The sequence below is a fragment of the Neovison vison genome, chromosome 8, assembly GCF_020171115.1.
Source record: "Neovison vison isolate M4711 chromosome 8, ASM_NN_V1, whole genome shotgun sequence".
Taxonomy (NCBI): Eukaryota; Metazoa; Chordata; class Mammalia; order Carnivora; family Mustelidae; genus Neogale; species Neogale vison.
Window position 1 is genome coordinate 55909052 of NC_058098.1, and position 21733 is coordinate 55930784.

Consider the following 21733-nt stretch of genomic DNA (forward strand, 5'->3'; position numbering starts at 1 on the left):
ATTACATGGCCCAGACTCGGAGTTCAGTGGTGCTGGAGGGCTGAATGCTGGGGTGCTTGCATACCCAGAGTGCTGGGCCCCACGGAAGTTGTGTTTAACCGATTAGCAGATGAGTTAACAAGGACACAGACATGGCTTAGACAGTTTATAAAGTGACTCTTTTAAGTCCTTGATCCCTACGTGCTATTTCTCTATTGCCTTGATGAAGACTGGGATCTTTCTGCTTTGGGTAGCTTGTTTTGTTTTCGCTCTTTCATTAGAATGGGGCAAGGTGTGCACACACACACGTGCACACATGTGCCCTCTCTCTCTCCCTCCCTTCCTCCCTCCCTCCCTCTCTCTCTCCCTCCCTTCCTCCCTCTCTCTCTCTCCCTCCATCCCTCTCTTTCTGTCTCTTTAATACCCCTTCTGAGATCAGTGCTTCAAAAACCAACATTTACATATCATAGCTAACGGGGAGTCCTTTCCACTTTCCATTAAATCTAAGAATTCACTAGATTTGATGACATCTAACACACATTGCGGGGCGACGATTTTCCACAAGGGGATTACTTTCCCATAAGGCAAATGGAAAGAATCTGATGAAAATATAAGGCAACCAGAATCCACGAAAACACTTTTAAAGCCAGGTTAGCACTTTTTCTTCAATGCATGAAGGCCACAGACATAATAAACAAACGAATGAATAAAAGAATGAATAATGCTCATGGAGAAAAAAGAAGGGAGAATGGAGAGGGGAGGGAGAGAAAACAGAAGAGAGAAAAGCTGGCATCAAACTCCCAGGTTCCCAGAGTCACTGGGAGCTGAAACAAACGGTTTTGGAGAGTCTGGGGTTGAGTCAAGGCACACCGATGGCTCAGAATGCATGTGTCCCGCTCCTCTTTAATAAAGGGTCAGAGAACCGTATGAGGTCTGGTAATAATTGCCTGAAACAAAGGAAACATTTTAAAAAGCAAATTCTGTGACCCTGCACATCTGTCCTGTGTCCATGTATGTGGTTGACTCTCGACAAGGGGAGCATTGTGGTGGCCAGGCAAAAGGAGGATGTCCTGGTTATCACTGTGACTGATGGTGAACTGTCCCATTTATGACTCGCACAGAGCTGTTCCTCTCCCTTTCCTAAAGTACCGAGCAGCCGGAGAACAACCTGTTATTTACTGAGCACGTGCCAGGTGCCTAGTGAACCCTGTGCGGGAGACTAGTCTATCCAAGTAGTAAAAGAGCTTTCTCCGGATCTCTGAGAGTTTAGATATCAAGACACCAGCCGCTTAATGAACCACAGTGGTTGGTGCAAAATAGAGCATTCCGTTCCCTGAAACGCGGGAGAGAGGTTATTCCCAAATAGTTTAACTCTAAAATGGGGGTGGTTCCTAACTTCATGGGGAGGTGCCACCTAGTGGCGAAAGGGGGTCACTGTGAGGGGAGCCCGGCATCAGGGAGGATGGGGCCCGCAGTGGGATTCCCATTATCCCACTGTGATTTTGTCCGTTGTAGACGCCTTCCTGTATCCGAGAAATAAATTATCCAAGCAGATTGTGTCGATAGGATCAGTATCAACAAGGAGAAAACGGTGCCACCGTTAACAGTGAAAATTTCAGGTTAACAAAGAGAGGATCACGTAATTGTTATAGTTAAAGCAGCTGAAGGCAGCCCTGTTTGACCGTTGAATCAAGGCGACATAGGGCATCCTAAAACCAGGAGTTGAATAAATTGGGTAAGTTAGGATGCCTGTGTTTCAAATTCTGTGGCTTAAGTTTATGATGAATTATTTTTATTCAGAGAAGTCGGGAAGAGTACAGATAATAGTGAGAGAAGCGTTGGGCATCACAGAGAAGGTCCGTGGAGAAAATTAGAGCCATGAGTTGTGAGATACATATACATCAAAACACCTGGAAGGCAAGCGTTTTGAAATCTGGGAAGAAGCTAGGCTAACTTCAGGCAAATTAGTAGTAAACAATTATATACTTTCATTGCATAATGAGATACATTTAAAAATTTCTTTTTGTACTTTTTTTAGAGGATGGGTGACATTTTAAAAACCAGAGAGAACTTTCAGATTAATACATTACAGGTACTTTTCTAGTTTCCTATATAGTATATTCCAGATCTTCTTGCAGACCTACATATTATTAGCCTCTCCGCACACATCTTATATGAGAAGGCGTAGTGAGTTTCTCTAAATCCCTGAGTTACAAGGAACTTGAAGCACTCTCCCTGTGCATCTGTGTCTCCTCCGAATGACGGTGTTCTGAAATCAACCCAGAGTTGGGGCACGTATATGGGAGATGCTTATGTATTATCCTGTCTAACCTGCTCCAAATACTCCTAGAAGTGACACCTCTACAAATTCACTTTGCAGTGTATTTCCAGGTGTGATTGGCCTCCTGACTCAAGAATGATTCCTTCTACATGATCTGCTCAACTCTTGCTGTAGTTCAAGGCAAACTACTGCTTCCTTGCATGTGGGTCTCAAGGTGCTACAAGGCAGCTGTGGCATCTGGTGGCACTCAGAGCAGGGGCGGTCCAGGACTGATGAGCCAGGGCAGTCTTCCTGGGCATAAAGTACCTGTAACACACCTGAAACACATCACCCCAACAAGACGGAAACCGACTGCCCCTGAACCACAGAGCTGGCTGTGTGGGCTTCCCATGCCCACATACCATGTGAGGAAAACACAGGGCTTAAAAACTGTTGTTTAAAGCAAGCAAAATGTGGCTAAAGGTGTATTAAAGCAGAAAGCACTGAACTCTGGATATGATTAAGGAGGGGCTGTGCCGAAGCTTATAAGCACCTACAAAACCAGAATGAGGAGAATCAGGCTGTTTGGGAGAGGCCATCGCCAGAAGGGGGGGAAGGAAAGAAAGCAGACTTTCAGATAAGCATGGTTAAATAGCAAATGCATTCTCTGGAAAACAAATTTGTGGTTACAAAGTCCTTAAAACTTTCATCCTCTTAAGTAATTTACAGTACTCTTCTACCCAACTAGTTTATGTGGTGAATTGATTTAGCAAATCCTTTACAGGTGTAGGGAGCAGGGGTAGAAACTGCAGCCAGGTCCCATGTGCTCCGTGCTTCGGTGGTCTCCCGGGAATGGGGGCGAGCCGTCATAGCTAGGCCTTTACTGGACTCCCTCTGCCCCTTGACGCAAGGGCATGGACACTGTAGCTGAGGAAACCATTTCCTTCCCGGCACTCGGGCGCAGGGAATCCATGCTGAAAAGAGTCTCTGAGCACTTAAGGGTAAAAAACAGTTTCAGGACAATGAGTAACTGTCATTTTACGTTATGAAGACATCTCTAATGCTGAAGTCTGAAGCCCAGTGGTCTGACCCACATATCTACTCGGCATAACACTTCAGAATATAATGACCTTCTTCCTCAATATTTTCTGTTCTCTTCCTCTTCCTCCTCTCTCTGCCTCCTACGGCTGCCCATCATGGTCTACATCTCTCTCCTCACCTCGTCCTTCTGCCACTGTTCTCGCTTCTGAAATCTGGTAGAGGAAGGCCTTTTATATTTCCCATTTCTCAAAAACAAACAGCCCTACTGAGTTGACTTTAACTTTATGGGTGACCCCAGGCTGGTTTGTTTTTTTTTTTCCCCAGTGAGTCAGGGCTCTTAATTAGAAAGAAAGAAAAAAAAATTCCCTGCCCCTGATGGAGAGAGCAGATGAAACTGTGTTATCATAGCCCAGCTCCACAGGGACTAGGACCCGGGGAAACGAGCAGGGAAGGCCCTTGTGTGCCAGAGGAGCTGACCCTATAAACAAGCCGGGTTCATTAGCCTCCCCACTGGCGTCTGCGTGCCTGCACATGGAGGCCAATGACCATTAGCTTCAAGTTGGGGTTTCCTGGCTTTGTGAAGTTTGACAACTCGAACGTTCTTCAATTGTGTTTGGGGTGTGTGTATTTCCCAGTTTTTATAGTAGTCTGTTTAAAGGAACGAAGAAGGAGGCATTAAATATTTATTTTAGTTGACAAGATAAATGAAGGCCACTCCTGGGAAGCGAGCTGGCGATTCTGAAATCCTGGTTTGTTTGCACACTTCCCAAACATGCCCATTGTGTGCCTTTGAATGTATGGTACAGTAATTAGATTTTTTAAATGGTTTATTATGAGGCTGGTGGTAATAAACATTTCCTTTGAACATTTTAAAGATTCTAATCTTGAAAGAAAAGTTTATTGCTTCAGGGAGTGGTACCGGATCTTTTCTAGAGCAGCCTCACTTTGGAGGGTCTCTAGAAAATTCTAGACCTGCCCAGGAATAGAAGCAATGTATCTGGCAAATCGGCAAGCTTGTTAATGGCCAGCTCACTGTCACCAGGGCCTGCTGGTACAATTCCTATTCCCAGGCTTAAGCTTGAAAGGACTAGACCCAATAGGAAAGCCCTTCGGTTGTAGAGAAGAGAGGGCCAGCATTGTTCTACCATCTCTGTGCTCTGCCCCAGTCTCTACCTCCATAAGGGGCCGTTGGGCCCCAGCCCCAGGATCAGGCTACCAAGGAACATGTCTGTTCCTGATGAGTTCAGAGATCTCTCTGCTCCGGGCCAAGTAAGGGGACAGATCCTCCCAGTCTGACACCAGCAGGCGCAAGTGAACTTGCCGTTACACGTGAACTGCTGAAATCTCACTGGAAATCTCTGCTGGGCTAAATCAGCTGAGGCCTAAGCTGCTCAGCCCCTTTGGGCTGCCCCTTGTTTGACAAAGGCTTTCAGCCCTAAGTGTCATTGAGGGAGAGAATTTTTCTCTTCTCTGACCATGCCAACACCAGGCACAGCTTCCAGGATGAAGGAAGGATGGATTAAACATCGTGAGGGGTCCCGCTGAGAGCTGTGTGCGTGTGCATACACGCACTGACATGCATTGACACAGTGAATCACGTTCTAGGAAAGAGAGTAAAGCTTTATTGCCTTAGCGGTGCTGGGGAAGGCAGGGCTCTGGTTGTACCTCGGGTCCTAAGAATAGAGCTGCCAGTCAGCCACTCAAGAATTTACTGAGTACCCACTGTAGGGAAGGCCAAAGAAGAAAGTGGTCCCTATGTTCAGGGATTGGCAGCCTAGGATGTGAGTAGTTGTCTGTGACGTGGGTTTGCCTGTTAGGACTTAGTGAGAAGGAGATGTCACTGAGGGCTGGGAGAATCAGAGAAGTCTCTGTGGAGATGGCCGGGCCATGAGCTAGCCTTGTGGTCATCAGGGCTTGGAGAAGAGGGCTGAAGAGAGGACGTCAAGGCTCTACAGCAAGAATGGGTTTGCTGGGTGTGGGGAACTCCCAGGGGAGCAGTCTGCCAGGACACAGGATATAAGACACACTGCTGGTTAGCCAAAATCACACTGCATGGAAGTTGGAGACCAGATTCTGGGGGGTTCTGGAAGTTAGACTGTATTGACTCTGGATCACGGTAACGACAGTGGTCAATAGCGGTTGGTAATAGGGAAAGCTGTAGATGCTTAAATGGGACGGAGCAGGAGGGAAATAGGGTTTCCATCCTATTTTAGAATGATTTATTCTGGCAGACATATGTAGAGACCATTTGGAGCGGGGAGAGAATAAGGACAGGAAACCAAGGAGTCCCCGCTTCTGCTCTCTGATTTTGCTTTCCCCTCTGTGTCGTTAATTTCCAGTGTGGATACATGATAGGACTCAGAAGTCATACATTCTGAAATAGAGTTCATAATCATAAGAGTACAGCATCACTTCTGACTTGTGGTGGGCCAAGTAAACAAGACAATGAGCCCATTAGAAAAACTGCAGGAGACAGCAAAGCTTGCAAGAAATGATATTTAGGTGTGATGTGGGAAAGTGGCTAATCTGGTGGTTCTTGGGTGTGGCATCTTTAGTTTAAGGATTCTGGTATAGAGAAAAGAGTCCTCAGAGTGTTAAGTGATCCTTCATGGTTCTCCACATCTGTCTGTTTTTAGCCCACTTCCCATGAAACCAGACACGTTACAGGATGAAGAAAGGGACACTTGGGATGGCTGAGCCCTGTCATTTCAGAGCTGCCCATCTATCAGAGTGTAATGAGGAGGCACATTTCTAATACCTTGATTTTGTATTTCTTCCTCTCAGCGCTTCCTGCCATCCCCATTCCTTGAAACGGGGAGGTGCAGGTAAAGTTCCAAAGTAGGCAAGCCTGATGTCCAATGTCCGAGAAGTACCTGAGGTCACCAGGCAGGACCTGAGGGAGAGTACTCAGATGACTAAAGATCAGACACAGGCAGGGTAGGCTCTCCTGCCCTGGTTTCTCCTCCCTCGCTGCTTACCCCACAGACAAAGGCCGACTCCACACTCTTCCCCACAGAGGCCGCACCATCTTCGCTTTTCACTTACATCACCCAGTACTAGCATCAGCTTGATCTGGTAATCTGGAGCCCTGGTTTTCATTCGTGTTTTGTCCCTGGACTCTCACGGGGACATCAACTGGACTGTCTGTTCCCCCTGGATCTCCCTCTTCGGCCAAAGCTGGGGGGCGGAGGTATGAGAGCCCCTTCCAGGACTTGCTGGGAGACTAGGTGTATGTGTATCGGAGGCGGGCGTAGGGAATCCCGACTCTCCAGACACGATTTCAGAAAGTGCGGGAAGAGTGGAGGGAGGTTGGGTGGAGCCGCCGCGGCAGGTTGAACACCATGTTTTCTTTACCTTGGATGAACGGGAGGACCAGGATGCCTGGAGCATTTACATCTGAATGTGTGCTTCTGACTTATCTTCTGGATCTAGCTCCCTGCCCACATTCATACGGTCGCTCGTCCCACATGATTTTGTTTTGTTTTGTTTCGCTTTTTAAAAAATTCAGAATCACAGAACTGGTTGGTTACCACCCTGAGGAGCTGCTTGGCCGCTCAGCCTACGAGTTCTACCATGCTCTGGACTCAGAGAACATGACCAAAAGTCACCAGAACCGTAAGTTCCTGGAGCACCCTGTGTGGCTCCCTTGTGTCTGTGAAATATGGCCTCGAATGAGGTGTGGCACTAGTGAGACCAGAGAAGACCTGCTTCCATCCTCCACAGAGCCACCATCTTGGGTGGCAGACAAGACCTGTGCCCTCAGGATGGTTAGAAATCCAAGGCTGCCACCAGCCCAGATGACAACTTGATGCAAATTAGAAAAAGGCCCCATTCCTCTGGGGGGGACACACCCATACCATGGCCCGCAGTTTAGAGAGTAGAAGGTGGGCTGAATCTCAGTCCCCACATTCCATTTCCACCCAGTGCCCCATATGGCTAGCAGTTGGCACAGCCCTGTGGGACAGCCCTATAGAGAAGAGCACAAGAGGACACATGGTCAGCTGGGTCATGGGCTATAGAAGCAGAAGAGGAGGGCTGGAAAGGTTCAAGAAAGGAGAGGACAGAGCTCTTGAGTTGGACCTTGAAGGATGGGGGAGGACGAGGCCCAACAGGTGAAGGTACCAGGGCAGCAACTTCACAGATACATTGAGGTAGGCCTCGGTTCTCCAACAGCTCGCTTGCTGGGTCAGAGAACTCAGTCGGAGGCTGTCCTGGCAAACCAGTGGTGGCACATGGACACTATGCCTTGCAACTTGAAAGAAACCCAAGTTATGAAAGGATCCTGGGACAGCACTTGTCCAGCAGGACTCTCTGCAAGGGAGATGTTCTGCATTGGCACAGTCCGTGTGAAGTGTCTAGTGCACCCAAGGAACTGAATGTTGAAAATTTTAATTTTATTTAAATTTCAGTCACCAGACTTGTCCGTGGCTACCCCATGGGACAGGGCAACTCTAGTGCCTTCACTTGGCCATATTCCCAGTGCAGCCTTCCTGTTCACAGGCGATCCAAGATAGTCTCCTTGAATCCATGCAGCCCGTCAACATGCAAAGGACTCTGGGTCGATTCCACTATACTCAGCCCACTGAGGGACATAGACATATAGGATTGCTCCCCAACGAAAGAAAAAGGAAGGTTGTCGGCTCTGTGGGAACAGGTGGCTCATCTTCTTAGCCTCAGTATCTAGCATAGTGTTTGATAAAACGCAGGCACTAAGTCAGTGATAAACCCAAGGCAGCACTCATATTTGGGAAAGAATGCTTCAAAATCAGTGCCGACAGAGGTGCTGAGAAGATTCTAGGCGGATTAAAAATGGGTAAGGTAAGTCTAACAAGCTTGCTGGTGGCCTTGCGGGTCCTGGGCCCCTGGGATTAGCTGAGGCTTGGGGTGGCAAGGGAGAAGATGGAGATGCTTCTGTTTGTCCATTGTTTCTCAGTCCACCGTCTGTGCTAAGGTTGGGACAGCTGAGTTCAGAGCAGCCCACAGATCAGCAATCCCATAAACTGTATGTGAGCACAGTTCCTGTCCTCTGATGGAGTGAGATCTTCTCTTTCTAATTGGTCTTTCTGCTTTTTCCTCGTGGCTTTGATGTTTGAGCTGAAAGTACAAGACAGCCCCTTATGATATCTCAGAGAAGTTTTTCACTATGCTGTCTGGCCAAAACCTAACCAAGCCACCAGCCTAGATTCAGCCCCATGCAGGGACCCAGAGAATGGAGGAGGGAGGTGAAGGCAGCTTCGTGTGCCTGTGGACGTGACCCAGCCCAAGCCTCTCCCAGCTTTGAAATTGTAGGATGTGGTTCCAGCCTTCCTGCTGGGATTCCCCATGCTTTTCTGTTACACGGTGATTCTTGCTCCCAAAGTCATCCCAACCTGGGACTCCGGGACCGGGGCTCTGCCCCAGCTGACCCACAGATTCCCAGGGCCTGGCTTTCTGGGTCTTTCCTCCTTTACATGTGAAACGGGAAAAGTCCAGCTTTTTTTCTCAGCTCAGGGTGAAGTCAGAGCAGGGGACAATAGTAAAAGTTTCTGGGAATTCCTGGAGGACAGTATTCTACTTTGTTTTTGGGAATAGAAGAGCTGAGGTACTGCTCTCAGAAGGAACAAAAATGATGACTTCTCCCTGGGCAAAGGAAAAGTATTCTCTCTTTCTTCTTAAAAAAATCTTTGACCCTTAAAACAGAGCTGGGATAAAAATTGGTCTTACCAGTTTCGTGCTGACTCTGGTGGAAATATGGTGCTTTTTATTGAATCCGTACATTGAAGTATTAGGCACACTTAAAGGTAATTCACAACCCAAAGAGAAATCAGACTCCCTTTTTCCCCTGACGGAGCCACGTAAAGCTGCCCAGAGCTCCGCGGCCCCACGCCCAGCCAGCAAACCCAAACCCAGCAAGGGGAAGTCTGTGTGGCTTGGAAATTGGATTACTGACAGCTAAAACAGAAATCATCTATTTCTGTCTCTCTGCCCGTGTGTGTGTGTGTGTGTGTGTGTGTGTGTGTGTGTGGTTGGGTTTGTGCAAATAAAGTCGTACCACAGAGTCACACTACTGTGATGGGATAGTTGGAGGCTGGGTCAGGTTTATACACCAGCATCCTGAGTTTCCACGTGAATGTGTGTTTTAGCCTGTGAACGTTTACTGTCGAAATGACTGGGGAAGCTCTGTCCTCAAACCAGATTTAGATAATTGAAAGCCATCATTTCCAAATGGATTAGTAATTTATACGTCTTCGTTACTGTTGGTGGTAGGGGCTTGGGGGGGCCTTTCTCTTTGTTGTGTGAGGACATTATGTGCTCTTAGGAAAACAAGATTAAAGGCTATAAACGGCCTATCTCCCAAGGAGCAGGCCCCTCACCAAGGCTGGCGTTAATGAACAGATGGGTAGAAAGCAGGTGTAATTATACTGTGCTGGCAGAGCAGGTCCTCGCCTGCAATCACTAGAAATGCATTTAAGACCTTTGCTCTCTGCACTGCTTTATCAAAAAGAATAGGAGCCCTGAACTCTGTCTGCATTAAGATCCGTCTAAATAAGTTAACTCCAGGCACTTGAAATTGTGCAAGAATCGTTTCTCTGCAGGAAGGGAGCCTCAGTGGGGCACCTGAGGGGCCCTGGGGAGGACAGCAGTGGCCCAGGAGCCCACGACGATGCAGGACCACAGCCACAGCAAGTGGAGGCTTCCCAGTGAATGGCGGCGTGGGGGTCGTAGCCAGAGAGTGAGGGGCCGGGAGTACTGTTCTCCTGCTCCGTTGTCCTACATCGTGTTAAGAAGGTCACAGTCCCCCTGACCTTATTCCTTCCTGTCCAAAGGCGGTGGTATCTATCCTCTCTGTGGCCCAGAATTATGGTCCAAAAGACTAGACTAGGGTGATGTGCCACTTTGGAAAATCATGTGGCAGCTTCTTACAAAGGAAGCATGTACTTAGCCACTGACCTGGTCATTGTCCCCCCTAGCTGCACCCACCATATGTGTCCATACAAAGATGTGTACACCAGTGTTTATAGCAGCGGTATTCACAATAACCAAAAAAAACTGAAAACAACTTAAACATCCATCTACAGGTGAATGGATAAACCAATTATGGTACCTCCATACAGTGGAACACAGCTCAGCAATAAAAAGGAGCAAAGCCCGAGTCCTGGCAGCACCCCGAGGAATCTGGAACACATGCTGAGTGAAAAGAAGCCAGACACAAAAGAGTACATACTCTTGTATGAGGCCACTTACATGCAGATGGAGAGAAGAGCGCCATATAGTGGCAGACAACAGATCAGGGGGAGCCTGGGACCAGGGGTGGCCATGAGGATGGAGCAGCAGGAGGCCTAAGGAATTCGGAGGTGGCGGGCTGAGGGCCGAGTGGTTTACCTTGGATTGTGGTGACAGTCCCACGCACTTTGTCAGGACACACTGGACTGTGCACCTCAAGTGGTTGCATTTTTAAATTGAAGGTAAACTAAACCTCACTGGAGTTGATTTTTTTTTTTTAAAGATTTTACTTATTTATTTGACAGAGAGATCACAAGTAGGCAGAGACGCAGGCAGAGAGAGAGGGGGAAGCAGGCTCCTTGCTGAACAGAGAGCCCTATGCGGGGCTCGATCCCAGGACCCTGAGCTGAAGGCAGAGGCTTAACCCACTGAGCCACCGAGGCGCCCCTGAAGTTGATTTTTTTTTTTTTAAGATTTTATTTATTTATTTGACAGAGAGATCACAAGTAGGCAGAGAGGCAGGCAGAGACAGAGAGGAGGAAGCAGGCTCCCCGCTGAGCAGAGAGCCCGATGTGGGGCTCGATCCCAGGACCCTGAGATCATGACCTGAGCCGAAGGCAGAGGCTTTAACCCACTGAGCCACCCAGGCGCCCCCTGAAGTTGATTTTTAAAAGGAAAACCAAAGCACGAAAGCTTAGGTCGGGAGTCTGACATGTAGACTGTGAGCCTGTCTACTGTTTCCACTGAGGGGCCCTTTCAGCCAATGACCGTGGAGTTCCCCACCTCAGTTTCTTCAGAGGAAAAACAGGTATCCCGAGAGACCCCTCATGGTGTCATTGGGAATTACACGAGCTGTTGGGGACGACTTAGGTGCCAGGCAGTTGTAACTGCTTTGCAGCAGTGAGCTCATCTTGAGACAGTGTCAAACACTGCAAAGCACTGCACACAAGTAAGTTGCTACTCGGGCACCTCGGTGCTTGTTCCATTATTGAAGTGGGTGAAACGTGCCCCGAAAAACATAAAGGGCCACAAGCGGCATCAGTAGGAACCAAGCAGCCATCCTCAGCCTCCCAAGCCTAGTGAACAGGGAGGTGGCCCCTGCACCCACCAGGAGAACGGAGTGCAAATCTGTGTTTACCAAAAGTCTGGATACTCTCCCGGGGGACCCCTCACAACGTTCTCTACGGCCCCGGAGAAGAGGGGGCTTTTCCTCTGTGGCCGTTGTCCAGGACATTCCATCAACGGGTCTGCACGGGATCCGCCAGCCGGGCAGACCCGGTCCTCGGCATGAACAGCTGCTCTACGCTGGCTCACTAGGAACGCCGTTCTCGTCGTCACTGTTCTTGTCGTCAGCATCTCACTTTGCAGATGAGGAAACCAAAACCAAGAGGGATTGTTCCTTCCCCAGAGCCCCCATGCTAGCAAGATTTTCTAACACCTTTATCATGCCTCTTCCCATTCTCTGTGATCGGAGGAGCTCGGAGCTAGGATTCTGAAGAATGAATTCCCAAGGAATGAAAGTAGATGGACCGTTCAGAAAACTACCAGAAATTCTAACATTGGTAGACTTTAAAGAGATGTATTAATTCCTGCTTAATGGGAGTAGATGAAGCCTTCTGGACTGGGCTATGTTGGACACCATCCCAGTGCTTTCCTACAGCAAATGTTAAATGAGTGTTTAGAATAATCTAGAAGAGGATTGTGTCTCAGTGCGCAGTCTTGTCTGTTTCCCCGTAGACTACCCTCCCTGTGAGCTCCCCAGCCTCCCTGACCTCGGGCTCTGTTTCTCCTCCCCTAGTGTGCACCAAAGGGCAGGTGGTGAGCGGCCAATACCGGATGCTTGCGAAGCACGGGGGCTATGTGTGGCTGGAGACCCAGGGGACAGTCATCTACAACCCTCGGAACCTGCAGCCCCAGTGCATCATGTGTGTGAACTACGTCCTGAGGTGAGCACGTGAGGGCCATGGGGCAGGCTGTGCTGGGCGCCTGAGCTCCCCAGACCGAGGGCAGCAGGCCTAGAGGACACACACCTTCCCAACCCCGGGCACTGCCTCTGCGAGCTCTTTGTGCCAATCCTTGGGACCCAGAGGATTTTCATGGCTGTTTCGGGGACTATAGGACACCTGGGGTGGCCCTTCCTGGTGACCTTTTTTTTTTTTTTTTTTGGTCTTCCCCCATCTGTCATCTGTGTCATGCCTCTGACCCACATGGGGAGGCAGATAGCATAAGTTGTCACTTAGTATTTTTTGAATGGGGAACAAGGAAAGAGATACTGCTCAGGATTTTTGGGAGAAGATGCAACAGCTTCATTCCCTAGTGCCTGGGGAGAAAGCTGGAGATGGTCCCTGCTAGAGTAAAACAAACCCGAAGCCCTCACCCCCCATGTACGCAATGCAGCGCTTGCCCGGTAATCAAAGAGCATCCCAGAGCCATCCCTGTCCCGAGGGCAGGCTTGGGGTTGCTGCCTCCATGACTCCAAACCTCACCGTGCAGGGCCTTACAAAACCCTAGCACGGTGTCCATACCTGTGTTTTCAGCCAAGAGGGTTAGCCGTCTGCTTTTCTGTATGTCTGGGGATTTAAAAGACTTTTGCTAGAAAACGTGGAAGGTCTGAGACACTTCTTGTCCCATCAGTGAGATCGAGAAGAATGACGTGGTGTTCTCCATGGACCAGACAGAATCCCTGTTCAAGCCGCACCTGATGGCCATGAACAGCATCTTTGACAGCAGCGGGGAGGTGGCAGTGTCCGACAAGAGTAACTGCCTGTTCACCAAGCTGAAGGAGGAGCCCGAGGAGCTGGCCCAGCTGGCGCCCACTGCAGGAGATGTCATCGTTTCTCTGGATTTCGGTGGGTGCTTCCTAGCCAAACAGGGGCCTGCTGAACCCTCTCTCCTTACTGTAACCGGCCTCCCTGGCTTCAGCGTTTCCTCAACCCCTGCCCCCTCCCCGGCCCTGTGATTCCTCTGTTGGTAGCCAGATTCTGTGCTGAGTGCCGAAGGGCAATGTGCAGGTCTGGCACGGAGTGAGAGGGTCCTGCTTTGGACTTTGCAAAACGCTGCCTTGGCAGGGTTTGCGGGGACAGAGCCATGGGCTGTCCAGCAGAGGCGGGGGGAGTCTGACATGAGGGAGGGGGCAGCGAGAGAGATGGTCAGAGGCCGCTGCTGTGTTTGCATGGAGAGGGCATCTCTCCCCCTGGGCCTTGAAGGACAGAATGCCGTTTAGGTAGAGGGCCAGGCTGAAATAGGAGGAGAAATCATTCCAGAAATGTGGAGGGAGAAAAGATGCCCTCATATCCACTGTTTTTTTAAAAAATGTGGGCCTCTCCACAGGGCGCCTGGGTGGCTCAGTTGGCGAAGCATTCCACTCTTGATTTTGGCTCAGGTCATGATCTCAGGGTGGTGAGATCAAGCCCCGCATCAGGCTCAGTGCTGGGCAGGTGTGGAGTCTGGGGGAGAGTCTCCCTCCCTTGCTGTCTGCTCCTACCCCCATCCTGTGCATGCACTCTCTCTTAAAAAAAAAAAAAAAGTAAATGTTGGCATGTCCAGGCAGTTTTCAGCCCTGTCCCCCTCCCATGCTGGAAACACTTTACATGTGTACCTGGGAAGCCCCTTGCTCCCAGGCTATGACCCCTACCTCTGTCCCCCACCCTCCTGTGCCCATCCCAGGGCTAGAAGCCCCTCCCCCTGCTCACCGTATGGTGGCTTGGCCCCTCTAGAAGCTCTGGAGAGGCCACATGGGGATTGCAACCTCAGAAACTATAAAGGGCAACAGCCCCGGGACAAGAAGTCTCGCAGCGGCCTTGGGATGTGGCAATACTGAGGCAAACTGGCCTGTTTCCCTCTTACAACCTCCTCCTCATGGATCTTCCCGGCCCCTTGTCAAGGAAGTGAGTCCTAGGACCTGTAGACCCTGATGAGGAACACCCAGGAGGGTGTTCCCTTCCAAGGGAGACTTGCTTCACAGCCCGGAGTCGGAGGCCGAGCGCCTAGCCCCAGGAGCGCCTAGCCCCAGGCACGCTTTCAAACCCTCCTAGGACCTTCCCTACACCCTCTGGGCTTTCGCTACCCTGGGGTAAGCCCAGGAGTTGTAGGTGGTAACCAGCCAGGACCTTGTCTCCACAGACAGCCAGAGCTTCCAGGGCTCCTCATCCTACAGCAACACCCTCCTGCCCCCCGGCCAGCCATGGCCCAGAGAGCCAAGGAGCCACAGCACCCCGAGCGAGGCCGGGAGCCTGCCCGCCTTCACCGTGCCACAAGTGGCAGCCTCCGGGAGCGCCACCCCGAGTGCCACCAGCAGCAGCAGCTGCTCCACGGTGAGCACCCCGCCTTGGGGTGAGGACACGGAAAGGGTGGGCTGCTCCTTTTGGCTGCTGCAGGATGGCCAAGCAGATGGCCTGGGTAGGAATACTGCCTACATGGCCCTCGAGTTATCCTGGGGTCCCCTGGGGTGGGGGGCCCCTTGCCTGCCCACTGCTCCAGCTGTTGGCTCTTGTGTGCACCCCCGTCTAAATGCTAAGTTTCCTGAAGAGGGGGCTGAGTGGCACACAGCTCTGAGCCCCTCGCTCAGTCGCTGGGCAGGGGCAGAGAGCGGCATAGTTTCCAGAGCCCCGCTGGCCACGGCCTTCTTGTGAGGAGGGGTCCCCCTCCACATACTTGTTCCAGGGGCTGGAGCAGACTCTGTGAGTCTAGAAACGCACTGCCCCTTTCACCTTGGACTTCTGGGGAGACCAGTGCCCTCCTCTTGACTTGGTCACTCTCCTTCCTGGCCCCTAGCCCAGCAGCCCAGGAGACTATTACACATCCCTGAGTGACGATCTGAAGATTGAAGTCATCGAGAAGCTCTTCACCATGGATACAGAGGCAAAGGACCAGGGCAGCTCCCAGGTAGATGGGCTGTGCGGGCTCACACCCGTTCTTACAGCCATGACATTCACTGCAGAGCCTGAGGGGCTGGAGGGGTGGTGCTTGGCCAAGGCCCTGGTCTTAAATGGGAAGTGGAGCCTTCTCCTCAGGCCCAATCCAGCTTGTGCAGTGTCTACTGAGGCCGGATTTCCTCTGCCCCAGAAAGCAAATTAACCCTGCTCCTTTCTTAAAGAAGCCTTATGTTTAAAGAGTAGATAGGAATTGTGAGAGGTTTATAAATAAGAAAAATGTACTCTCCTCACAAACACATTCATCTTAGGATTCTGAAATAACAACTTTTATTTTAAATGCATTTTAAAGGATAGCGGACTGACAGATTTTTCACTTACACACCACTTTTCAGGAATGTACAGAGGCAGTGTTCTTGAAAGGGACTGGTGTTTCTGAAAAATTACAAAAACAGGGATGGGATGGGTGTTTCACAGAGCACAGGAGGAAAAGGAGGACCGAGTTGTTCCCGCCTCCCCAGGGGCCACTGGATACACCACAGGCTTCACAGGCAGTCTCACTGGAGCTATAGGAGAGAAGTGGGATAGAGAGGAAGTCATTTCAGGTGGGAGGAGGCAGGGTCACCCGTGGGGAATGTGTAGGCACCACCGAGCAGAGCATGGCGATTTGGGGCGTGAACCCCTGGAAAGGCTAATGTCCCAGGCCAGGAGCCCTGCACAGCAAGTAGACGAATCTGAGTTTTTGGGTGGTGGGCCACAGGGATCAAAGGCGGTGCTAGAGCAAGGAAGGGACACTGCTGCAGGGAAGCAGTGCAGGAGTGGGAGGGCACAGGCAGGGCCACGAGGGCGGGACAAGGGAATAGCATTCTCAAGGCTATGCCTGCTTCCCCACGCCTTTCCCTCTGCCTTGTCCTTAGACGGACTTCAGTGAGCTGGACTTGGAGACCCTGGCCCCCTACATCCCCATGGACGGCGAAGACTTCCAGCTCAGTCCTATCTGCCCCGAGGAGAGGCTGCTGCCGGAGAAGCCGCACGCCACCCCCCAGCACTGCTTCAGCACCATGACGAACATCTTCCAGCCATTGGCGCCCATGGCCTCCCACAGTCCCTTCCTCCTGGACAAGTATCAGCAGCAGCTGGGAAGCAAGAAGATCGAGCCTGAGCACCAGCCCATGTCCTCCATCTTCTTCGATGGTGGGAGTAAGGGGTCGCTGCCACCGTGCTGTGGCCAAACCAGCACCCCTCTCTCCTCCATGGGTGGCAGATCCAACACCCAGTGGCCCCCTGACCCGCCATTACATTTTGGGCCCACGAAGTGGACTGCCACAGATCAGCACACGGAGTCCTTGGGGCCATCACCGTTGGGTGCCTCCATCACCTCACCCCATCTCTCCGTGTTCAAGAAAAGGTGAGTGGCCCAGACCCTTGCTGCACCTGCGGAAGCTCCCACGGCAGGGGATGGGTTGGAGCTCTGGGACCCCAGAAAGGCTTCCTGTTCCTCCCCTGTGCTCTGAGAGTAGAGGCTGTGGGGGACTCACCCCACGGTAGGTGAGGCCATGAGCAGAACATATCTGTGTCTGGGCTGTGGCAGAGAGAAGGTGCCTGCTAAGGGACTTGAACGGCACCGTGCCCCGCTCCCGACCAGGGCTCCATAGCCGGGTCACAGATGCACACGGGCGTCTGAAGGACTCCTGCTGCTCTGGTGGAACCCTGGTTGAGAAAAGCATAAAAGATGCCCTTGCTTGTCCCCTGCCTCGCAGCTGTCCCTGGTTCTTCCCCTCTCTTCCCATCTCCCCAGCAAGGCCCGTGTCAACCAGGGGGGCACTCACCGGGCCAGATCATGGTGGTTGATCTGGGACTTCTCATGCTCAGGGCCCCCAGGTTCTGCTTCAGGGGGCGCTTGCCCATCCTCCCTGGGGAGCAGTCCAGGCTCTACAGGGGAGAGACAGGGCAGAAGACAGAGGTCTTCAAGACCAATGTCACCTACTGTGCAGCCACAACGGAGAGCTGCCCCGATGCACAGGGCCAGCAGGCAGCTGTGGAGGGAGGTACAGGTGACCGGAACCATCAGCATCTGGAGCCTGCGGCCCCTCCTCTGGAACTCTGCCCTTTGCATCTCAGAGCCAACACGGGCTAGTCTGGAAGGGCCCTCTGACGGCGCAGAGAACATGGGGATGTGGGGCTTCCAACTCCTTCATGGCTCTTTCTCTTGGCATTGGAAGGTCTGCAAAGGGCTTTGGCCCCCAAGGCCCAGATGTGATGAGCCCAGCCATGGTGGCCCTGGCCAATAAGCTGAAGCTGAAGCGACAGCGAGAGTATGAGGAGCAAGCCTTCCAAGACATGAGCGGGGTGAGTCCCCTGCCTGGTGGCGTCTGGACTCCCTCCACAGCCCAGGGTTGTGGAGACAGTGAGGATGGAGGTCCTCTCCCGGGGGCTGTGGGGGCCCAGAGAGCCTGCCAGGGGCAGCAGGAAGGGGTGTGGGTGTGACCCCAGCCCCCTCGAAGGCCCACCCTCCCCACCGACCCTGTCTGAGAACCTGCGTCTCTGGCCTTCTCCCTTCTGCCTCCAGGGAGATCCGTCAGGCAGTAGCACTTCCCATCAGGTGTGGAAAAGGGTGAAGAGCCTCAGGGCCAACGGGAGCTGCCCTCTGATGCCCGACAAACTGCTGAGTGCAAACCTCCCCAACGGTAAGCAGCGGGTCCGAGCCTCCCGGGGGCTGCGGGGACAGCACTGGCAGGGGTGCCTCTGGGTCCCTCTGCAGTCTCACCCCTGGCTCTCTGAGCCTCCGAGGGATAAGGTGGTGTCCCATGTACCCGTCCCCCCCGCCCCAGCCCCTTCCACTAGGCCTGGGTGAGAGACTCAGGACATTTTGGGCACGGGGGCCACAGGAGCTGGGTCTAGTTCTGGGCACCTTTTGTGAAGGAAGGAGGCTTCTGGGGGCCGTGCAGTCTCTCCCCTGCCTGGGCCTGGCACTGTCCTCACTTGCTGCCATTGGTCTTTCAGATGAGCTCACCCAAAATCCCATGAGGGGCCTCGGACAGCCTCTGAGACACCTGCCACTGCCACTGTCTGCCATGAACCCGGGGGAGAACGCCAAGAGTGGGTTCCCCTTGCAGTGCTACGCCCCTCCGTACCAGGACTACAGCCTGCCGTCCACTCCCAAGGTGTCAGGTGAGTGCGTTTGGGACCTGGAACCAGCCAGTAGCAGGGCTCAGCTCTGTACGGGGACAAGACTGATGCCCTGGAGGGCAGCTACCTGTCCCAGAAATAGTACAGCAGGGGTGGATGCTGCCTGGCCCCAGGGTTTTAGAAGGCACAGCTGGGGCTCTTGGGGCATAAGAGTCCCCAGGCCCGTGCCTTCTGCTCAGTGTTTCATAGCACCATCTCGCCTACTGCCTCATTCACTGCCTTCAGGCAGGAACAGAACTGAGGACATGCACAGAGAACGTACTGCCACGGGGTGGCCCTGGGGAATTCGGGGAGGGTTGGCCACCCTTCTCCCCTGGGCTGCCCGAGTCTGTTCCCATCTCACAGATCCTAATCACCAGCCCCCAAGGGTTGCTATTTGACATGAATGTAATCCATGGTTTGGGGAAAACACAGCAGAAGCCCTCTTAGGGAAGAGACCCTTTTTGGAATGTTTGACAAGAGCTTTAAAAACACGGTACCAACCATTCTTTCAGGCATGGCAAGTCGGCTGCTTGGGCCCTCCTTTGAGCCCTACCTGCTGCCCGAATTGACCAGATATGACTGTGAGGTGAATGTTCCTGTGCCAGGAAGCTCCACGCTCCTGCAAGGAGGGGACCTCCTCAGAGCCCTGGACCAGGCCACCTGAGCCAGGGCCCCCCTGGGCGGGCACCCCCCGCACACGCTGCCCTGCCAGCTTCACTCTCTACGTCTACTTTTGCAACTAGGTATTTCTAACACCAACACACTTTTTACAAGATGTACCTACTGGCAAACCTGCCCACGTCACCACGTAGTGGCCTTTTTCTAAAGATGCTCACTTTAGTTGCTGTATTTTTAAGATACACGGTTTTACCTGCTGCGTTTTATTCTGTCAATGAATGTGTTCTTAAATTTTGTAAGATTTTTCTTTCCCCAACTTTGATTACTTCTAATTTATATTATTCATGGGTCCCTCTGTCTCGCTCTCTCACACACAGTATCCATACTAATGAATTTTGTGTTACCTCTGTTCTCTTGATGGGAAAGCTTTGGCTTCGTTTTACTAAAAAATGGTGGTGGTGTTGTTGCCAAAGAGAAACAAAGTAATTCTGCTATTCAAGCGAGATTTTCACAGCCTATTCCTCTCAAAGCCCTTCTCCCTTAAAACTCATCACCCTATGGTAAATTTCCATCTTTCTGCTCTTCTTAAGCCGACTCTTAGCTCTAATCTTGACACAACATTTGGGAAAGAAGAGAAACGTGAAGGGTGAACTCGGGCGTAAGTGCTTGTGACGGTTGCGCAATGTGGCTTTCCCCCCTCACTGTTTGGGGTTCTTCTCCCACATTCGGTGGATCTGTGTATTATTATTCAAAAACATAACTGAGGTTTGTTAAGAGAAAACTTCTATCTGGTTTAATTTGTTTATCATATATATGGGTACTTTGTCATATCTAAAAATTTAGAAACAGAAATGGAATCCTGTCATGGAATCACTTTAAGATCTGTTTTGTAAGATGTCGGTTCTCTCTCTCCTGGTGTTGCCGACACCACCGTGGTTCGGCACGCCCCTGGGCCTGTCCTCGCTCTGCTCAAGGTCTCTCGCTGTTGGCTTTTTGCTTTGGGGATATGCCATAGGCGTGACAAGCAATCTAAGACATGGAATCATGAAGTGTGGGAGCACTGCGAGCTGTCTTCTCATGTTCTATATGTATTATGTATGTATGTATGTATGTATATTATTGCTGCCAAGAGGGTCTGATGGCATGTTACGGGGTGAGGGTGGGGCAAATCTGAGGGAGGGGAAGTGCTTTAATTTTTCTTCAGATCTTGTTGCTAGCCCTTCAAGTGCACTGAGCTATGGGACTCTAAAGGTCTTTCACATGGCACATTTGGGTATTTCCAGAATTACCATGAGATGGTTTCAGTGGGAATTCAGGAAAGAAAGTGAGGATTCAGAAATGGTGCAGTGTTCCAGCCCACGGTCCTCCCAGCTTACCAGCCCGGAGCACATGGAGCTGGCCTTAGAGAGGGTGTGGAGAGGGGGCGTAGCGGGTCCTGACCAGGCCCTCACCCCTTCCTCAGCCTGCTGTCAGGTGGCCCTGCCAGGAGCAGCAGGCAGACTTCCTGGCTGGCCCCTAGCCTCAGGCCTTCCCCAAGGTCTGTCACCTGAAGTGACATTCAGGTAGGAAGCACTGAAAATCAAGTGTCTCAGAGCACTTTATAACTCACTGGTTAAGAGGGACAATACCTTTTGGTTTTTAAATAGCAATCACATGGAGCTCTTCTGTCCTGGGTACAATGAGGAAGTTTCTAGAAACACACACAAAGCACAGCGGGCCAAGAATCTGGTAAAGCTGGATGGACTTACTGCCAAAAACACAGCAAAAGACCGAAGTTCAAAAGAAATCTAGGAGGAAAACGACCTGGCCGCTGCCTTGACCCAGTCACGCTGTAGCACCACCACTTGGCCCCACACACGGCGGCAGAACTTGAAGGGTTACTGACGTGTAAACGCTGGTGTTTGATTTCCTGTGTGTGTTGCCTCAGCATTAAGGGCATTTTTTACCCTTGCAGTTTTACTAAAAAACTCTGAAAAAATATTCCAAGCTTCATATTAACCTTAACCTGTCAGCATAACGAGTTCATGAACATACCGTAGTGTCAAACTCCTACTGACAACAATACTAGAGGGGAGCTTAACCTTATAAAGAAATGTATTTTGACACTGATATCTTATTAAAGTGTTCTGAACCTACCATTGCTGGTGGCTCTTGTTCGTGTAGATGTGTCACAGGCTAAACCAATGGAAAGCGAAGCCTCTATTACACAGCTTACAGACAGTGCATGCGGACCCTGATCTCTGTGAGGTAATGGAGGCCAGCCGGCAGGAGGGAGAGAGCAGCGCGAGCTCGGGCACGGCTCAGGACTGGCTGCCATGTTGCAACAGCCATATTTCCGCCTATAGTTCTGTCTGCTGCTAGGCCCTTTCTCAGATCCTGGGGGACGGGGCGGGAGGTGTTACCCAAGGACAGAAACCACCATCCTGCTTTCAGAAGACTACATGAAGCAGCACGTGAGCTGGGCTGGTCTCCACGTCATACTCTGCACTTTGAGACGCAGGTTCGAAGGGGCAGCGTGGATTGAGTGGTCAGGGAGGACCTCCATTTGGAGGCAGCGGGGCTCCAGTGGGGCCTTCCCATGCAGAAGGTA

At 51.4% G+C, this 21733-nt stretch overlaps 1 protein-coding gene across 1 annotated transcript in view; it reads left to right on the forward strand.

The window, feature by feature from the left end:
- EPAS1 (endothelial PAS domain protein 1) overlaps positions 1-21279 on the forward strand; it is an 82863-nt gene extending 61584 nt beyond the window's left edge. Inside the window, exons 7-16 of the mRNA XM_044263635.1 lie at positions 6789-6895; positions 12282-12429; positions 13118-13332; positions 14606-14796; positions 15257-15367; positions 16272-16762; positions 17577-17703; positions 17924-18041; positions 18358-18525; positions 19038-21279. Of these exons, the coding sequence (XP_044119570.1) occupies positions 6789-6895; positions 12282-12429; positions 13118-13332; positions 14606-14796; positions 15257-15367; positions 16272-16762; positions 17577-17703; positions 17924-18041; positions 18358-18525; positions 19038-19189 (1828 nt within the window). The 3' untranslated portion in view covers positions 19190-21279. The remainder of the gene's footprint in view (positions 1-6788; positions 6896-12281; positions 12430-13117; positions 13333-14605; positions 14797-15256; positions 15368-16271; positions 16763-17576; positions 17704-17923; positions 18042-18357; positions 18526-19037) is intronic.
- The last annotated feature ends 454 nt before the right edge of the window (positions 21280-21733 follow it).